The sequence below is a fragment of the Ursus maritimus genome, unplaced genomic scaffold, assembly GCF_017311325.1.
Source record: "Ursus maritimus isolate PB19 unplaced genomic scaffold, ASM1731132v1 scaffold_2, whole genome shotgun sequence".
Taxonomy (NCBI): Eukaryota; Metazoa; Chordata; class Mammalia; order Carnivora; family Ursidae; genus Ursus; species Ursus maritimus.
In genome coordinates, this window is record NW_024424452.1 from 44948661 (window position 1) to 44967809 (window position 19149).

Here is a 19149-nt window from a genome sequence, read left to right on the forward strand (position 1 = left end):
TCTGTCAAATAAATAAAAATAAAATCTTTAAAAAAAAATAAAATAAAAAAAAAATAAAATAAAATACTCATGATTTTCCACAGTGACCGATGGTGTGGCAGTGTAGATGAAACCAGGTAAATACCTTCAGAACAGCAGGGGGCCAAGCTCCCTTGTGAGGGGGGGGGCAGAGCAATGACCAAGACGCACCGACACACAGCAGTAAAAACAAGGAGTTTAGAAAAGGCCCAGATGGATGCTAAATAGCGGGTATTTGCGAGGAATGCAGCTGTAAGTGAGGTGTACAGTGACCTCGAGTGGGTGTAAGGATGGTCGTGAGCGTTTTGGATAGTCGTTCAAAGCAGGTTAGATTAGAGAATCAGCCCTTCGGTGTGAGATGCCCTAAATGCATAGGCAGACCTTCTGCTCAGGCAGTCAGCTCCTTTTCTAGAAAAGAAGGCCTTAAAGATTTATAAAGAAACTTACAGATTTATAAATGAACTAATAGAACTCCAGAACGACTGCTTTTTTTTTTCTGGGCTTGTCATGAGATGGGACATAAGTCACTGATGCTCAAATGTGTTAGAAATCCTGGTCACTGAGGCAGTGGAGAGAAAGTAACAAAGCAAGCTTTGGAGTAAGGCAGTCCTGAGTTCTATATCCTTACTTCCTTTTCTGCTTATAATAATGCCTAGCTAGGATTGTGAGGATTAAATTAAATACTATCTATCTGAAGGGGCGCCTGGGTGGCACAGAGGTTAAGCGTCTGCCTTCGGCTCAGGGCGTGATCCCGGCGTTATGGGATCGAGCCCCACATCAGGCTCCTCCACTATGAGCCTGCTTCTTCCTCTCCCACTCCCCCTGCTTGTGTTCCCTCTCTTGCTGGCTGTCTCTATCTCTGTCAAATAAATAAATAAAATCTTTAATAAATAAATAAATAAATAAATAAAATCTGAAGTTCCGGCTATAAATCAGAGTTTTCATGACCCCTTCCTCAGGTTCGATAGTTTGCTAGAGTAGCTCACCAGAGTTCATGAAAACACTTCACTTACGTTTACTGACTGTTTAAATGAAGGATGCAACTCAGAACAGCCAAATGGAAGATCAGTGTAGGGCAGGGTATGGGGGAGGGGCGGGGGAGTGTGCATGGAGCTTCCATGCCCTTTCTGGTGTAATGCAGCTGAGTAAATAAGATCTAATTGGTTTTATTCATTGATTCATGAGTTGGGCAGCATCCCCTCTAGCGAGGAGAGAGATGCTCTGCTGAGCTAAACAGAAGAAGTTTTTAAAGGTAGAAGGCTTACCAGCAACAACAATAATAACAACAAACGGGCACCTGTCTGGCTCAGTCGTGTGGCTCTTGATCTTGGGCTTTTGAGTTTGAGTCCCACACTGGGTGCAGTGTTTAGTTAAAATCTTTAAAGAAGAAAGAAGGAAAGAAAGGAATTTATTAGCAAGGAATGCATTGTGTAGGCAGGGTTGTCCTAAGGGGAGTAGAAGGTATCTATCAGTAAATGTCCTAGTATTGACCAGGAAATTCCATGTTGACTGGTTAAAGGTTACAACCCTGGGGAGTTGAAACTGCAGTTAGGTTAGGCATTAAGGTAGGTTTGCTGATTTGGCCTAAGTGTCACCATGATAGGCCTGTGGTTTCTTTTAACACCACCCTGTCAGCATCTTGATGTGTTCAACAACTTGAAAGCTGTCCAAACCCTGTATAGTTCAGGGGTTTTTATGGAGCTGTCATCACCTAGGCTTAGATCATTTACCATTAGCTCAGTCACCAGCCACTCATTTGCAGATATCGGGGGGGTGGGGATGGGGATGAAAGTTCCAACCCTCAATCATGCCTTGGTCCTTCTGGCAACAGGCCCCATCCTGAAGCCATCTGGAGGCCCCCAGCACCAGTCATCCCAGTAGCATACTAAAGGCACTCTTAATCACTCTAGAGGTTCCAAAGGTTTCAGGATCTGTGTGCCAGGGACTGGGGGAAAAGAAAAATATATATTTCTTATCGTATCACATCTTTGAACAAGGAATAGCAATCAGTTAATTAATCAGAAATGACTCACCAAAGCTTTCCTCATTACAAGTGAAAAATGTAGGAGTGGAAACCAAATATACGATTTCCTGAATTCTCCTCTGATGTCTAGGATACCGGGAAGCAGGCAGTAGGCTCTCCTCCTGCAACCTCAGTGCCTGAGGAGGGGCCCCTCTAATGGCTAAGCAGTGTAAATGGGGAAAACAGAGCCACCGAGGCTGTCCTGTCTCATTGCCAAGACAAATTAAATGGTGCTTTCGCCTGGCCGCCAGGACAAGCTCCAGCCTCCTCCACTGCGGCGAAGTGCTGTGTACAGACCCCGGTGGGTTGTCAGGACGCCCTGTGGCCACTTCCAGGAACCATCCTTCTTCCCAGCAAGCCCCTGCAGATGTCACTGCAAGTGGAAATGAAAACATGGGGAAGAAAGGCCCTGGCGGAGCTGGCCACGTGGTGATGAAACTCGGGGTGACAGCAGCTGGCTGCTCTTTTTGCTGAAGTGTCCTCACACTAATCTCCTCGTGTGAAGTCGTGCCTGTGCCTTCCCTGCAGCCTCTGGAGGGGGGCGGGGGGCAGGAGGGTTCTTGCCCTGAGAAGTAAAACAGTTCTGAGACGCGTCTTCTGGCGACCGTCAGTCTTGCCAGGCAAGGTTTCATCTTGGCAATGCGAGGACAGAGCTGTCGCACTTGTGAAGCCGGAGGGTGTGAGAACAAGCGTTTCAACTACAAATGGTCATTTTCTTAATGGGACAGAATTAAATATTCGAAGCATTAATGTAAATAGTAATCACTACCAGGCCTGTATTAGGAACTTCGTATCTAGTACTTAATCCTCACCGTCCGAACAAGGCATTAATATAAGCAGAAGGGGAAGTGAGGAAATAGTAGCTGGTTAGTGACAGAGTGGGAACTGAACCCACATTGCCTTTCCCCAGAGGTTGTGTTCTCACCACTTTCTCTCCACCGCCTCGGTGCCAGTGACCAGGATTCCTGATGTATACATAACACATCACATTTGAGAATCAGTGACTAATGGCCTGTCTCATGAAAAGCCCCGAAGAAAAACACAGCCACTTCGGAGCCTCACTGGTTACCTTCTAAGTCTGTATGGAAGGCCTTTCGCTTTTCCAGAAAAGAAGCTGCCTGAGCCGTAGGTTTGCCTGTGCATTCGCGCAGGCTCTCACTGAAGGGCTGATTCTTCAGCCTGGCCTGTGTGAAAGGCGGGGCAGAGCCGGGAATGATGCTGCTGATGTCCAGTCTGATACCCAAGGTTGGATGTGTTGTTCTGTATCCGACAGTGTATACATCTCATTAGTAAATAATTGTGGTTACTTAAGACCGAAATTTTTTTTTAAAAAATTTCTATTATGTGGATGATTTTTTTTTTCAGATGGCTACTGAATTGTTAGGACATAAATACTTGAGTTGCTTGAATCGAATTACTTATGAAACAAACCTGTTAGGTATTTCTTTTGGCTTAGGGGCACGCTGATAAAAAAAAAACTGAAAACACTGAGGTACCACAAACTGAGCTAGTTTGAGAAGATTTGGACAGAAGCTATGACCCAAGAGGATTCAAGGATCTTTGACAGTCTGGACAGATAGGAAGTTAGGGGGCCCCTCCTCTGTTCTTTGAATTTCAGTGCAAACCTGCAGCTCTGAACTTACAACAGCCGCACATGGGCCTTAGATATCCGGACAGACTCAGCCCTGGTCCGTGCACCTGACGGGACAGTCTGACCGCTGAGTCCCAGGGATGGCCGCTCATCGCAACACTAACCTCTAGAAGACCAGACTGATAGGACTGCCTCATCTTAGAATAACACCAGCTACTCTCGGATAGCCTCCCAGAGTCAAAACTAATGGAAATACCAAGGTATGAACAGCAGTGTCTTCCGCCTTTGCTTCTATGAATGTTTTGGAATTTTATCAGTTAGTTAAATCAGTTCAAAAGCAAATGAATGTCTCAAAATAAATCAGATGTTCTCGACACCATTCTACTGCACCAGTTTTTTCAAGATCAGTATTTTTTGAACGACAGAAACACCAGCAAGTCTAAAAGAACAGTTATGAGTCAGCAGTTTATAGGTGCTTAAGAAAAAAGTGTGGTGTTAGTGGAAAGAATCTGAGTTTTATGTTCGAATCCCAGCCCATTCACTTAATGCTCAGTAAACTTGGATATGCTTCTTAACGTTTCTGAACCTCCTTTCTTCAGCTGTTAGTGAAATGAAGGTGGTACTAATTTTTCAGATTGTTATGAAGATTAAATAATTATGGAAATTTTAAGTAAATGGTGGCTGTAGCAATAAACATTTGAAATAGGTGGTATTTTTCTGACGGGTTGGGTACTTAAAAACAGAAAATGACACAGTGTCTCTGGATGTACACAAAATGGTTATCACTGAGTGGTGGGATTACGGGGAACTTTTCTAAAGCATACATTTCTATAATGTTGTAGTTCTTTGCAATTATTTTGTAATCAGAAAAAATAAATGTTGTCTCTGGGAGGTTAAGGAGATCGGGGGCTCATTACACGGATTCCAGTCCAGATGTAATTAGAAGAGAGACCATACTGGCTGGCTGCCTCTCTCTTCTTTCAAAAAAGGCCCTTTTCTGAACTCTTTTTACTCACAACACTTCTGACACCAAATGCATGTTTTTCTGATTAACGATAAATTTTCCAGTTCTCCAGACACCAGCTGGGTGTGTCCAGTTCAGCACAGCGCTGATCCTCACTATGCAGAGTTAGTGCAGACCCCGCAGGTTAAGGGCGCAGCCCCACAAGACGGCCCCCACTTCAGTCTCCAGTCACGGGTCCCACGTTGCCAGCTGCACTTCTTGACCCGGTAGCGTTGAGAACGTGCTTTGTGTTGCTCTCTGTGTGAAATGCGGTGCTTACAGAGGTGAGAGCCGTGGCCCTTCCCTCGGGCTCCGCAGCCAGGTGGATTTGCCTCCCCCAGGTGCCCCATCCACGCTTCACACTTCACTCATCGCTTGCATGCGGGTGACCCTCAAATCTGTGTCTTTAAGCCGGAGCCCAGCCAGCTTTAGACCTTCAGCCAGCTGCTTACTGCGTATCCTCACGTGCTGGTCCTGGGGTACCTCCAGCTTGGCGGTACTCTAAACTGATCGACATCCGTTCTCAGACAACTCAGAACCGAAACCAAAAACAGCCTGCATTTCCTCGTTCCCTGTGGGGGAAAGGGCATTATCTAGTCACTAGCCCATGCAAACCACCATCCTTGACTTACCTCATTTACCCCATATCCCCAAATTTTATCAGATTTTCCGTTCTTTATTCTCCCTGTACTGTCTTCAGTCAAGCCGTCCCCTTCCTCCGCTGGAGACTTGGAATTACCACAGCATCCTCTTCAGACTCTCTGCCGCCGCCGACTCCCCTCATCCGTCCCCCTGTTGCTACCAAGTTGACCTTTTCAGAGGTCAAAGGTGTATCTGACCGTATCACTGTCCAGTGTAAACTCTTCATGATTTATCAGTCCCCTTAGGAATGGCAGTGTTTGACCCAAGTAACCATCCCCTCCTTCTGAGGCCAGGGCCGGTCATTGTTTCCGTGTGCGATGCGGCCTAAGGATCCTTCCCACTATAACACTTTTTTTTTTTATTTTTTTTTTTATTTTCAGGTATACAGTATATTGATTTGACAACTCTATACATTACTCAGGGCTCAGGATAAGTGAAGTCACACCTGTCACCGTACAGTGCCATTACAGTATTACCGACTATATTTCCTATGCTGTACTTTTCATCTCTGTGATTTATTTATTTCATAACTGGAAGTTTGTACCTCTTAATTCCCTTTATGTGTTTCACCTGTGCCTCCACCCGCCTCTCCTCTGGCAGCCATGAGTTTGTTCTCTATATTTAAGAATCCATTTATTTGTTTGTTTTGTTTTTTAGATTCCACATATAGGTGAAATCATGTGGTATTTGTCTTTTTTTTTTTAAGATATTATTTATTTTTGAGAGAGTGCGAGCACGAGCTGGGGTGGGGGAGCGGCAGAGGGAGAAGCAGACTTCCTGCTGAGCAGGGAGCCTGCTGTGTGACCAGATCCCCAGACCCTGGGATCATGACCCTGAGATGCTTAATGCCTGAGCCACCCCAGCACCTGGTATTTGTCTTTTTCTAGCTAACTTACTTCACTTAGCATAATACCCTCTCGGCCCATGCATGTTGTTGCAGGAGGCCAGATCTCTTTCTTTTTTATGCCTGAGTGATACTCTACTGTGTACGTGTACCACATCCTCTTTAGCCATTCATCTACTGATGGACACCTGAGCTGCTTCCATATCTTCCATTGTAAATAATGCTGCCATAAACATAGGAAATTAGTGGGGTTTTTTTTAAGTTTGTTTGTTTGTTTGTTTGTTTATAGTAATCTCTACACCCAACATGGGGCTTGAACTCACAACCCTGAGACAAAGAGTCATGCTCTTGCAACTGAGCCAGCCAGGCGCCCCGAATTAGTGTTTTTGTTTTCTTTCGGTAAATACCCAGTAGTGGAATTACCAAATCGTATGGTATTTCTGTTTTTAATTTTTTGAGGAACCTCCATACTGTTTCCCACAGTGTTTGTACAATTTACATTCCCATCACCAGTGTGCCAGGGTTCTTTTTTCTTCACATCCTTGTCAACACTTGGTATTTCTTCTCTTTTTGACACTAGCCATTCTGACTGGTGTGAGGTGATATCTCAGAGTGGTTTTGATTTGCATTTTCCTGAAGATTAGTGTTGTGCCTCTTTTCACACATGTGTTGGCCATCTATGTGTCTTACTAGAACACTTTAGATAGCCATTATTAATTGATAGGGGTTGGCACTGAGATGAACCGTGTTTGATTGGCACCAAGATGAAATCTGTCATCCTCAATTGGCAGGATCAAGTTGAAACTCTGTAGTTTAGCATATAAGGCCCTCTGATGTATCCTGTCACTCCTGACTTCTCTGCCCCCTCAGCTCTTTCCTCAAAATTTAGCTTAACTACACCTCTGAAAAAGCTTTTCAGGATACTGTCCCCCTCCTACCAGATGGGTTTTGATTGTTCTGTGTGTTCCCGAGCACCCCACGCACACGTATGCCTTTGTTACGGTGCTAGTGACTTCTGGCACCTTCCTTGGACCATAGACTGATGCACTGAAGTGTCTCCCCTACTAAACTATAAGCTGCTTTTTTGTTTTAAATATTTTATTGATTTAGTTAATAATTATTAATTATTAATAAATATTTAAATATTTATTTGAGAGAGAGAGTGCACAAGAAGAGGGGAGGATCAGAGGGAGAAGCAGACTCCCTGCTGAGCAGGGATCCTGATGTGGGGCTCAATCCTGAGACTCCAGGATCATGACCCGAGCCGAAGGCAGACGCTTAACCCACTGAGCCACCCAGGCGTCCCTAATTCTATCAATGTTTTGAGAAACTGCCAGATTGTTTTCCAAAGTGGCTGTACCGTTTCACACTCCCACCAGCAATATGTGAGATCCTAATTTCTCTACATCCTTGCCAACACTTGTTATTACCTGTCTTTTGATATTTACATGTTATTAAATATAAATTAGACGTATTTGAGGGGCGTATGGGTGGCGCAGTTGGTTAAGTGTCTGACTTAATTTTGGCTCCAGTCATGATCTCAGGGTCGTGAGATCAAGCCCTGCGTTGGGCTCCATGCTAGGCTTAAGATTCTCTCTCTCTCTCCTTCTCCCTCTGCCCCTACCCCCTGCTCGCTCACTTGTTCAGTCTCTCTCTGTCTAGGAAAAAAAATTAAACACATTTGATATTTATGTAAATGTGTATATCTTATATAAATGCACATAGTTTTATATTTAGATATGTTATAACATCCTGGTAGTTGTGAAGTAGCTTCTCATTTTTTTTTCTTTTTTTGAAAGATGTTATTTATTTGAGAGAGAGAGGGAGAGCACAGAGGGGAAGCGAGAGGGAGAAGCAGACTCCCCACAGAGCAAGGAGCCCGATGCGGGGCTCGATCCCAGCACCCTGGGATCATGACCTGAGCCGAAGGCAGACACTCAACCGGCTGAGCCACCCAGGCGCTCTCTCCTCATGGTTTTGATTTGCATTTCTCTGTTGGCTAATGGTGTTGAGCATCTTTTCATGTTCTTCTTGGCCATTTATTTATCTGTGTTTGGAGAGATAACCTATTTAGATCCTTTGTCCATTTTTAAATTGGGTTTTATTTTTGAGTTGTAAGATGAAGTTGTAAGTTTATTATTGAGTTGTAAGAATCTGTAGTATATTCTGGATACACGTTCCTTACAGACATATGATCTGCAAATATTTTCTCACGCTCTGTGTTGTCTTTTTACTTTTTTTTTCCTTTTCCCGTTTGAGTGTAGTCGGCACACAATGTTACATTGGTTTCGGGTGTACGACATACTGGTTTCGCTTCCCTTTACGTTGTGCTCTGCTCAGCGCTGTTGAAACCACCATCTGTCACCACGCACACTGTCACTCTACCGTTGACTGCTCCCTATGCTGTGCCACTTATTCATGTTTTTACTTTCTGTAGGACATTGTTTGCAGCACAAAAAATTTTAATTTTGATAAAGTCCAGTTTATTCTTTTGTCACGATGGTTTTGGCAGCATATATAAGAAACCAGTGCCTAATCTAGGGTCGTGAAGATTGACTTCTGTGGTTTTCTCAGAGTTTTAATGTTTTAGCTCTTACGTTTAGGTCTCTGGTCCATTTTATGGTACATTTTTTGTGTGTATGGTAGAGATTTGAATGATTTAAAATTTTTTCTCAGTCTTTACCTTGGACTGAATATACTGTTTTTACTTTTTCTTATGGAGATGATAATGTAGGTGCAGTCCGAAGGTGACCTCTAGAGTGCCAGGTGAAGTCTTGTAGAGAGGGATGTTGGAAGGAGGAGTAACATGCTAATGTGTACGGCAAATTTAAGACATGAGGGTCAGGTCCCGAGTAGCTTACCTCCCACCACAGACATGAACATTATTTTAAATCTTCCCCATTTCACAATGGGTCGGAATCGTATGAGGTGCCCGGGCCTGTCAGAGGACCGAGTTTTATGTGTTACAGTAGTGGTAGCTGGTGGGCAGCTGTAATGGGCTCACTTGGTTTTCTCCTCAGGGGTCTCTCTCTTTGGCCTGTCGGCCCTGTTGATCCCTGGGAACTTTGAGTCTCATTTGGAACTTGTGAAGTCCCTGTGTCTGGGGCCGTCATTGATCTACACGGCCAAGTTCACACTTGTCTTCCCTCTCATGTATCACACCTGGAATGGGATCCGACACCTGGTAAGTTAATTGTTGGTTTATACATTTTCTGGGTGAAGGGAGTGTAGGGGAGTGTAGGATTCCCTCCTTCATTGCCTGGGTTTAGTGCCACCCCTAAAGTTAGTTGTCTGGACCTTTGCTCAGGGGCTCTTGGGGAGAGCTAAACTAGATCCGTGTGCACTCCCTGGCAGCCCTGCTGGGGATCCCGCTGAGCTCTGCGTGTAGGCCTGGCAGATACTTGCAGGGTCTCAGTGTGAACTGCTCCATTTTGAAGGGGAGTGTTGCTAAAGGAGACCCCTGAAGCCAGGTCATCCCTCTGACATAGAAGGCAGATTTATGAGATAATTAACTGGTACCTACAATGTGTCAGGCTCTATTCTAGAGCCTGGGGTGTCAATTCTGAGCTAGATGGTTGCTGCTTTCACTCTAACATTCCTGTCAACCCAGGGTGACAAGTCCAGCTGGAGTCAAATATATTAAGTTTTGTTATCTTGACATTGGATTGCGTTAATTGTTTTTGGTTTTTGTTGAGCTCTTGGAGAGAATGGGGTACCTAGGATTCCAGATTTTAATATTGGGGTTAGGAATCTTTTGATGGCCTGAAAACTGTCCATGCTGCCTCCTACATGACTTTTCTCCTCCTCTTTTTTGAATTTTTGTTACTATTTTTTAATTTATTTATTAGAGAGAGAGAGTGCATGCACGCGTACTCAGGGCACATGTGAGCCAGGGAGGAGCAGAGGGAGGGGGACAGGCAGACTCTACTGAGCGTGGAGCCCAACGTGGGGCTTGATCCCAAGACCCTGAGATCCTAACCTAATCTGAAACCAAGAGTCAGACATTTCTAACCTAATCTGAAACCAAGAGTCAGACATTTAACCGACTGAGCCACCCAGGAGCACCTCCTTCTCTCTCTCTCTCTTTTTAAGATATTATTTATTCATTAGAGAGAGCACATGCAAGAGCACACGTGCACAAGAGAGTGAGAGCAGGAGCAGGGGTAGAGGGAGAGGGAGAAGCAGACTCCCCACTGAGCAGGGAGCCCAACGTGGGGCTTGATCCCAGGACCCCGGGATCATGACCTGAGCCGATGGCAGATGCTTAACGGACTGAGCCACCCAGGCACCCCCTCCTTCTCTTTTATAAAGGAATTAAAGCTTAATCATGCCTACCCCAGGTCAGAGAGCAGTCCCTCCTCCAGCATTTTAAGATTTCATGTTTTGTGGTCTCTCTACCCATGGTCTTGCTTTCTTTCCCGGAAAGACAATTATGATTCCATTCTTTCTTGTCTTCCAGTTTCTTCCTAACCTGAGCCATCTGTCAAATGGATTCTCTTGCCTTAATCTGACCTTTATAATTTCCACATCAGAATCCAGAAACAAGCACTTTCTGAATTTCAGTCTGGTCCAATAGACAGTTTAATGGAATCAGAAAAGTGAGAGCCTAAATGACCTATTTAATTAAGTGTATCTATCAACTGTTCCCTGGGGCAGTGTTCAGTTTGATTCACAATGACTTCATTTCCCTCCGGGAGGGGGTAAAGAAGGAGGGCATTTCCATTAATGACTCCTTATTCCACAGAACAAATCTCTCTAATGAAAATCAACTGATCAGCTTCCTCTGTTCACATCCTGGCTCTAGAGGGCTTGCCATATATTTGCTTTTGTCTCAGTATGAGGGGAGGGAAGGGGAAGAGGTTTTGCAAAATCTCAGAACTCAGTCAAGGTTTTTCTGCCCTGGTTCCTGCCTGTAATGGTAATCTCTTTGTTGAGAGAAGTGAGGAGCCTAAAGGCTTTTCTTAAGCCCTTAAATCTGCTTTTATTTTTTCTTGTAGCAAGTACTGGCTCTGAGTGTGGGACAGGATTTGATCTGTTCTCCATGACAGACAGTCCTAGCTCTTGCCCTCTGAGCTTGATAGTTGCCTTCCCAGAAGATCTAATGGGGAGAGGGGAGTCGAATTGATAGAAAAGAGTGGGAAGTGACAGGGTCTCTGGCATTCTAGAGAGTAACCCCCCCCCTTGTCACCACCAGCCAGTAGGGCTCAGGTTTTTTGGTAGAACTCTGTGCCTATATAAGCAAAACAGCTCTGTGTGGAATCTGCTTGACCCCTAATCTGATCTAGGTAGAGGCTCCATCCCCCCCCCCCAGGGTCTCTCTTAGTTTTCTCTTAAGTCCTCCTAATTTAGTTTAACCTTCAGAGTGTGGGCGTTTGTGTTAAATTGGGATAATCAAATGTGGAAAGCGTAGAACCTAAAAATTCTGCTTTTGCCCTGGGGGGTCTTTTAGTGACTGAGATGTAACACCGTTAGTATCCCTGGGGTACAGGAGAGGCTAGTCAGTGCTTTTAAAACCCTGGTTTCTGATGCAGTGGGGAGAAAATCAGTTTAGTGGGTTTTTACCAAAAAAATCCAGAAATTTAGGGGCTCCTGGCTGGCTCAGTCGGTGGAGAGTGTGACCTGATCTTGGGGTTGTGGGTTTAAGCCCCACATTGTGCATGGAGCTTATTAAAAAAAACAAAACAGAAATTTAATAGCATACAGTATAGAGAATGCAGCACACATACTAATGGTAAATATCGCTTATTCTTTCGTGAACTTTTGCTGTAAACTGGCAAACAAAATGAGAAATAGTGTTCTAGATCTCAGGGCTTTTTTAGAATACTGGTTCTCTGACTGGATGTTACTTCTCAAAGGCAGGGGTTGGGGGAGGTGGTGGTGGTTCTGTGACTGTATCTAAGAAACCACGTATCTTCTATCCTTGTTGTTTCAGAGCTTGACGGTATATGTTAATAAATTGTTTCAAAAGTCTTGCAGTTAAATGTTTACTAAATTTATTTGACTGTGGAACTATGCTCCCCCGTGCAACACCTTTTAGCATTCTGAGGAACTAGTTTGTGGAGGAGCGCACTTTGGGAAATGTTGATTGGGTTTTGTTGTCATTAGCGAAGTTTTCTCTCTTTGGAAGCTTTTGTAGATAGAGGCTGTACTTTGTATATCTGTCTTTTCTGTCATTCGGGCAGCTGGGTGGTAGGGACCATGTTGTGGGTTTTGAGAAAGGTGGGGTCCAGGAGAAGTGCTTTTCCCTAGAACCATGCTAGGAGGAGTTGTCCTTCCCATGGGGTGGAGCTCCTTTCTCAGAAAGGAGAGTACCCAGGGCCCTGATTGCTGAAATTCTTTCTTCCTTCTTTTTTTTTTCTTTTCTTTTTTCTGCAGGTATGGGACCTAGGGAAAGGCCTGAAGATTCCCCAGCTGTACCAGTCTGGAGTGGCTGTCTTGGTTCTTACTGTGTTGTCCTCCGTAGGGCTGGCAGCCATGTGAAGAGCTGACGTTCCTGGCATTGTCTTCCCATAAGTGATTCACTGACCTATCTTCCTGTTTGTCACTCTCTTCTCCAGCCAAGACAAAGTTCTCCTGATTTATTTAGACCCTTTTGTGCTTGCACATCCCCTTGGAGCTTAGCAGCAGTAGAGTGCCTTCTAGGACCAGAGCAGTGGAAGAGGGTCCAGTTTCCCCTTTGTTTCTAAAGATGGGATGACTCAAAACTTCCCTTTTCCTGCCCCCAGCTTGAAGCCTACTCTGGGCCTAGAAGCCCTCTCCATATTGGGCCTTGATTTGTGCTGACAGTCAGCTTTTGGCTCCTTCTTCCTGAGACAGTGGAAACAATGCCAGCTCTGTGGCCTCTGCCATGGGGACTGAGAGTGGGGCTTTGGGTGCCATTGCCTGTGGGTTGCTGGCTTAAAGGACAGTTCTGTTCATTGGTCAGAGCCCAGGGTCTTCAGCACCCACACAGTATGACTGAAAGAGGAGGGATGGGGGTGGAGGGGAATTAGCCTGTCCCAGCTAGCAGGAGATGAAGAGGGTCAGTTGACTCTTAAAGCAGGTGCTTTGGGGAGAAGATATATAGCTTTTAATGCAAAAGGAAGATCCAGAAAATTACAGTGAACCTATTAAGGCCCCCCCCCTGCATTTCTGGAAAAAACAAGCCTCTTTTCTAATCCAAATTCATGTGACATCTGTTTCTGAAACTGAATTAAAATACTCATTTTGTCTTTGACTCTCCTTGAAATCTAGAGAAACCAAGAGAATGGAGGTTGGGGAAGAGCCAGTTTCCTCCCTCTCACTCTGATCTCAGGCGTTTACATCCCCCAATCTGACCTTTCTCAGGAGGGAAACAGCTTGTCCTGCGGCTGACCACTGGAACAATGTTTAGGGAATCAGATGCAAGTAGCCAGAGATCAAATATTGTGCAGAAGCCTCAGAGAAGGAAGAGAAAGGAGGTTAAGCACGTGGAAGCTTTGCATTATCACGAGCTGCAGAATACCCCTGAGAACTACCCATCGACCTCAGGGTGCAGTTCAGCAGTTGATGACCCAGTAAGGGAGCCAGAGGACCAGGGGAGGCCGATGAGCTAGGTGTGTAGACTGGGAGAGAAAAGAGAGCAGAGATAAGAGAGACCTGGCAAAAATGTGTAATTTAACGGGAAAACTTGCTGCTTTTAAAATCCATATGGGCCGGCGTCTTGACTCTTTAACTCCCTTGGCAGGAATGCTGTTTTGATAGTCTTTGGAAACTCGGGGGTAGCAGATCTATCTTGTCTGAGTTGTTGGCCAGCCAGTTGAAGCTGTGGGTTGGAGAGGAGGAGCAATGACTGGAACTGGTGGCAGTTGGACAGGAAGGCCTCACTGAAGCTAAGACACTGGGGATCTGCGCTCAGCGGTCCTCCTCCCAGCTCCCGAGTAGCCTTCGGCTTTCTGTGATGATCACTTCTCCCTTCTTGCTTGACTAGCCCTGGGAAGCCTTTGTAGCCTTCCTCCAGCTTAAACCCTGTGTCCTCTGTACTTGTCCTTGGCGTGGGGGACAGATGTTCATGAGGGACACTTCGGCGTTGGAGCTGGGAAGGGTTTGGCAAGGGCGTTACGTTGAACAGCCGGCGCCAGGAAGACCACAGAATAGGACGAGGATAAGCTGGTGTTGGAGGCTGGGAAACCGAAAGGGAACTTCTTACCTTTTTTTGGTGGCTTCTTACCATTTGGGTGATTGGGGTTGGGGTACAGGGGTCCTCATGTTTCTTACTCTGCCCTAAATTTCTACTTACCGTCTGTCTTTGTTGTTCTTCTCTGACTTCCAGTCACTTCTGTATCTTCACTTTTCAAAACCATGTATGTACTTTTGCTTGAGTTTTACTTTTATGACTCTTTCTAGTTTGTCTTCCCCGTGTGTTCTGCCGTCAGATGTGAAGTCGTAGACAAGGATAGTGTCTTGTACCCTGGCTTCCCTTCCCTTTTCTTCTCCCATCTTCTCCAGACGTGCGTATGCGTGCTCTACTGAACAATCGTATTTCTGACTTCAAGGTGGTGGTTGCGCATGCTCAGATGAAAAATGAGGGGCTTGGGGTAAGGACTGGCTCTTTGAGGTTTTTCTTTTGCTACAATTCAGACCAACTTCCTCTTGGCCACTTTTGCAGGATAACTGACTCAGTCCTTGTAAAAATGTGTTCCATCTCCAGCCACTGCCGTGTTCTTTTTCCTACCCTATATCCCCCAGCCCGCCTCCTAGTCATGGGTTACAAGAGGCAGCCATAACAGAAGGAAAAAACTTCCAAATCAGTAATAGATTCAACAAATAATGTTTATTTTCCAAGATTGCCTTTATTCCCACCCTATAATTTCCCTGTTCTATGTCCTGCACCGGGGGTCTTGCTTACATCACTCAGTCTCTAGACAAGTTTTCTCAGTGTGGGCCCTTGGTGCCTCTGGAATTCCAGGTTTGTTTTTCTGGACTGCAGCTGGATTAGGACCTGCCCCGTGTTCTAGCATACATGGGCTTCCTGGTGGGCTCCTGAGTTGGCTGGGCTGGGGGGACCTGGGGTGTTGGCTGCAGAGGGGTGTGAGCTTTGGGGTTGGTCTGGGGAATTGAGGTTTACAGCTGGGGAGCTTGGAATTATGGTCGGACTTGATGCTTGTTGTACAGTCTTTGTGGTAGACTTCCCAAGTTTCCTCTGACTATCCGGATCATGAGGCTGCCGGGTAGAATGGAAGAGACAGTCATGTTTCTGGTCAGGCCTAGATCATTCCCAGTCCATCTTAGAATTCTAACTCCCTTCTTCCCCATACCATGGACAAAAGGTCAGATCAGATCATTTTGCATTCTGGGGGGAATGTGTCCCTAGCACATCTCTTTAGGTGTCAGAAGACAGGGACTAGACAGGTTGAGAGAGCTGGTTAGAGGTTCCCTCTGCTGGGATAGTGCTGGTATAACAAGAGGCATTTTTGAGGTTGAAAAGAAATGCAGATGATAGGATTTGAGGTTAGGTGGGAGGAATAGACACCTTGCCTAAGATTTCAGGACGCAGCCCATTGGAGGCCTTGAGCAAATCAGGATTTTTCTGTATCCATTTGGTGAGGGAGGCAGCACCAGCAACTGTACGGGAGGTCAGGGTCACCCGAGCAGGGGGTATCTTCAGAGGCATTTGCCAGGTGCCCATGAAAGATCCCCAGGGACTTGCCTAAAAGGAAGAAGACGAGGCTCTTCAGCTGGCTTCTCCCAGGACTACTGCCCTATCGGCAGGTCTGTTGTCTTCCTTCCACCCTTCACCCTTGGGGTGCATGGTAATGAAATCAGACTGAAAGCACAGTCTCCTAGTCTCCCCATTCGTGCTTTACCCCCTTTCTCAATTAGGTTACCCTGATTTTGTCATCATATTAATTCTGCTGGGTTAACTTAAATTCCGTGTCCTTAGGCTGAGTCTAGCGGAGTACCCACTACCTAAGTATCGTGAAGATGTTCATCGGTTTAAGGCATTCTGGGTGCTAAGCACAACTCTGTTGTGTTGGATAAGCTGGCTGGAAGTTTGGGGACAGTCATGTTGCAGTGGGAATTAGACTGAACTTTAATTTCCAGATAGTGGCTGTGCTAGATTGCAACCTCCCGTCTCGGTTACTCCAGTTGTGTGCCCCAGTTCTTCACCTTCCTCAGTGGGAATGGGGATCAGTATCTCACCTTGGAACGGGGCACTGAAGGCAACAGATGACCACGATCATTGGCGATAATCTGAGTGTAGCCTTCATGGGAAGAAATTCTCTGGGGTAGAGGTGAGGAGAGAAATGCTTGTGAAGATGGAGTGGAAAAGAGAGAGGGTATCCGAGGGGCTCGAGTTAAGGGCTGAGGGAGAGGAAGATATGGGAATTTGGTGGCGGCTAAAGGAACTAGGTGCCAGTGAGTTACAGAGAACGTGGTGGAAAGAATCAGAAACTGGCCCTGTGGGAGCCCTGCACATGCAATACCTCTTTTGTTGGCTTGGCGGGAGACCAGTTCCGCAGATACTTGGGTGAGAAAGCTTTTTCATACTGTGGAGAGAAAGATGAGAATCTCTGTGAGGCTCAAAGGCCCTGTGCCCGGGAAATGATGACGAGGCACAGTTCTTTAGAGTTGAAGACCAAAGACCTGAACAGCCAAGCTAGGCTTTAACTCACTATAGAAGGGATATTATTTTTTGGTCTAAATGTGTGCTATTCAACATGGCGCCACTAGCCACATGTGGCTACCCAACACTTGAAATGTGACTAGTCCCAATGGAGGTGCTTTGTAATTTTGGAGAGTTAGTACAAAAAAAAAGAGAATGTAAGCATCTTATTATAACTTTTTAAATATTGATTAAACATTGAAATAATATTTTAGACTTACTGGGTTAAATATATTATTTAAGTTAATTTTATTTCTTTTTAGTTTTTTTTTCACATAGCTACTAGAAAATTTTAAATTACATTTGTGACTCGCATTATCTGTTTATTGGGTGATCCTGGTCTAGACCAGGGGTGGGCAAATATGGCCCATGGGCCCAATCCATCCTCCTGTCTGTCTTGGGATGACCTGAGACAGCAAAGAATGGTTTTTATAGATGGATATTTGCAATTGCTTTGAAAAAGGAAACAGTAGTAAAGTGTTTTCTTGTCCCACAAGAATTCTGTTTTTCTCATTAGTATTACAAAAAAATTACGGTTACGATATTCTGAATTCTGTCAGAAATTTTATGGAAAAATATTTTCTCTTGCTATTTTAAGCCATAACATCTCTGATTTTGCCACGTGGCCCTAAAAATTTTGAGATATTTGCCGTTTGGCCCTTTACAGAAAAAACCCTGCCGACCTCTTGTCCAGATCCTACAAACTTAACCCAGAGAAGCCTTTTGCTTGTCCGTGGGCCCTCTCTACCCTGAGGAGCTAAAGAGGTGAAAAATACCATCTCACCCCACTTTCAGCTCTTCATTCAATAATCAGAATCCTCTGGGAGAGTCAGTGCAAGGGCAAAGTCAATCATTAGAGATGGAAAAAGAGCTTACCTGGTTGGCACTGTAGTTAGTGGCCATGATCCTGCCACTCTGTGCTGTTTACCTTTGTTGCCCAGCAACCGCGGAAGGCGGCCCTTCCAGGACTGCCGGCCCCTTTACTTGTTACTCACCTCCTTGGATGACACTGCCCCAACCTCTCCCTGGAAATTCAGGTTTGGTTTCATTTTAGAGATGCGGGAGACAAAGTAAATGAGCTAAAGAGCGGCCCTTTTTAATAGCATAACTTACCCTACTTAAGAACTTCTGGATTGTCTGACTGTGGTTTTAACCATCTTAAACTGTGGAACACCAAGAGCTGTGTTTTGGGGGCAGTGTGCTGGAATGGACCCTGGACTTGAGAGCCAGGTGCTGGGGTTGGAATCCTCACTTGACTTACTATCATAGGAGCTGTGTGACATTAAACAGTTGGCTCCCCTTCTCAGTTTCTGTGGACTCATTCATATTGTGAAGATAATAGAGCCTGCCTTTACAGGGTCCGTGAGATAAAGTGGGAGGTGTCCAGTCAGTGTCATTGCATAGTAGGTCCTCAATACGGCGAGACTCAATTTATAGGGTCCACTTCTTCATTTTCTCAGAATAGCAAAGGAATAATGTTTTTAAAAGTGACTCAGATTTATCTCCAGCAGGAAAAAGCATAGCTTGTCCTTTGTCCTTGAATGACTCCGGTCCCGTCCATCACTCTAGGATCTCAGGGCCTAAGAACACAGGTGCGTGGAGTTGGCAGGGATGAGGTAGAATTAGGAGCTAGTGGCAGGAGATTGGGCAGGGATGGAGAAAGCGATGGTGTGGAAAGCATCAGATTTGGAAAGTTAAGTGGTGGTTCCAGGACACAAACTAACATTCGTGGGACTGGGCAACCCCTCCGAGACGCGTCTGAAATGGCATTATCATATTCATTTCCTGGGTTGTCAGAATTGATGAGAAAGGGAAACTGCTTTATGAATTGTAAGTCTGTTTGTAACACGAGATGTGAAGATGAAAAAAGCTGTTCAAAGAAATCATTGAGAACCAAGAGAGCATTATAGGGGACAGTTGTCAGTCCCTCTCCCTTCCTTTTCCCCCTAAAGTCGTCATCCCAACTAACACGCCAAGTATGAGAGCCCTCCTACGCTTGGAGAGATGGAGGTAAAAACAGCCCTGGTTCGGCAGGCTCTGGCAGGTAACAGCCGGAGAATGTGAGGTCTGGAAAGAGGACTTGGCGTGCTTATTCCCTGTGGTTCTCAGTGCTCTAGAGTGATAACCTTCAGAACCAAGGACTTTGCTCTAGGACATCCATTGTGTCCTCAAAGCCACAGTGATAGTCAAACAACCAGCATTTCTCTCGGAACTTCTGTCTTCAGCTGGTATGCTTTTCTTTTCTTTCTTTTTTATTTTTTTTTTTTTAAGAAAATAGCAGTATTTTAAGATTTTATTTATTTATATATTTATTTATGTATTTGAAAGAGAGATAGAGCACCAGCAGGGGGAGGGGTAGAGGGAGAAGCAGACTCCCCGCTGAGCAGAGAGCCTGATGTAGGAC

The 19149-nt window shown here is 45.2% G+C and overlaps 2 protein-coding genes across 2 annotated transcripts in view; one reads left to right on the top strand and one right to left on the bottom strand.

The window, feature by feature from the left end:
* The window catches only part of SDHC (succinate dehydrogenase complex subunit C), a 33331-nt gene extending 19994 nt beyond the window's left edge, over positions 1 to 13337 (top strand). Inside the window, exons 5-6 of the mRNA XM_008700642.2 lie at positions 9142 to 9305; positions 12497 to 13337. Coding sequence (XP_008698864.1) covers positions 9142 to 9305; positions 12497 to 12601 — 269 coding nt within the window. The 3' untranslated portion in view covers positions 12602 to 13337. The remainder of the gene's footprint in view (positions 1 to 9141; positions 9306 to 12496) is intronic.
* Positions 13120 to 17648, bottom strand: CFAP126 (cilia and flagella associated protein 126). The gene is made up of 4 exons (XM_040634483.1): positions 17622 to 17648; positions 16283 to 16624; positions 15612 to 15788; positions 13120 to 15302 (listed from the first exon to the last, which is right to left on the bottom strand). Exons 1-4 carry the CDS (start codon positions 17646 to 17648, stop codon positions 15093 to 15095), a joined length of 756 nt encoding a protein of 251 aa, XP_040490417.1. The 3' UTR covers positions 13120 to 15092.
* Positions 17649 to 19149: the final 1501 nt, after the last annotated feature.

Excerpts from the sequence above, each read along its gene's own strand:
- CFAP126 (XM_040634483.1), bottom strand. The coding sequence starts at position 17,648 with ATGGCCACTAACTACAGTGCCAACCAG. Across the intron at positions 15,789-16,282 it reads CTTCAGTGCCCCGTTCCAAG|GCAAGTCCCTGGGGATCTTT; the intron begins GTGAGATACTGA and ends TCTTCCTTTTAG. Across the intron at positions 15,303-15,611 it reads GTCCTGAAATCTTAGGCAAG|CCTCATGATCCGGATAGTCA; the intron begins GTGTCTATTCCT and ends TCTACCCGGCAG.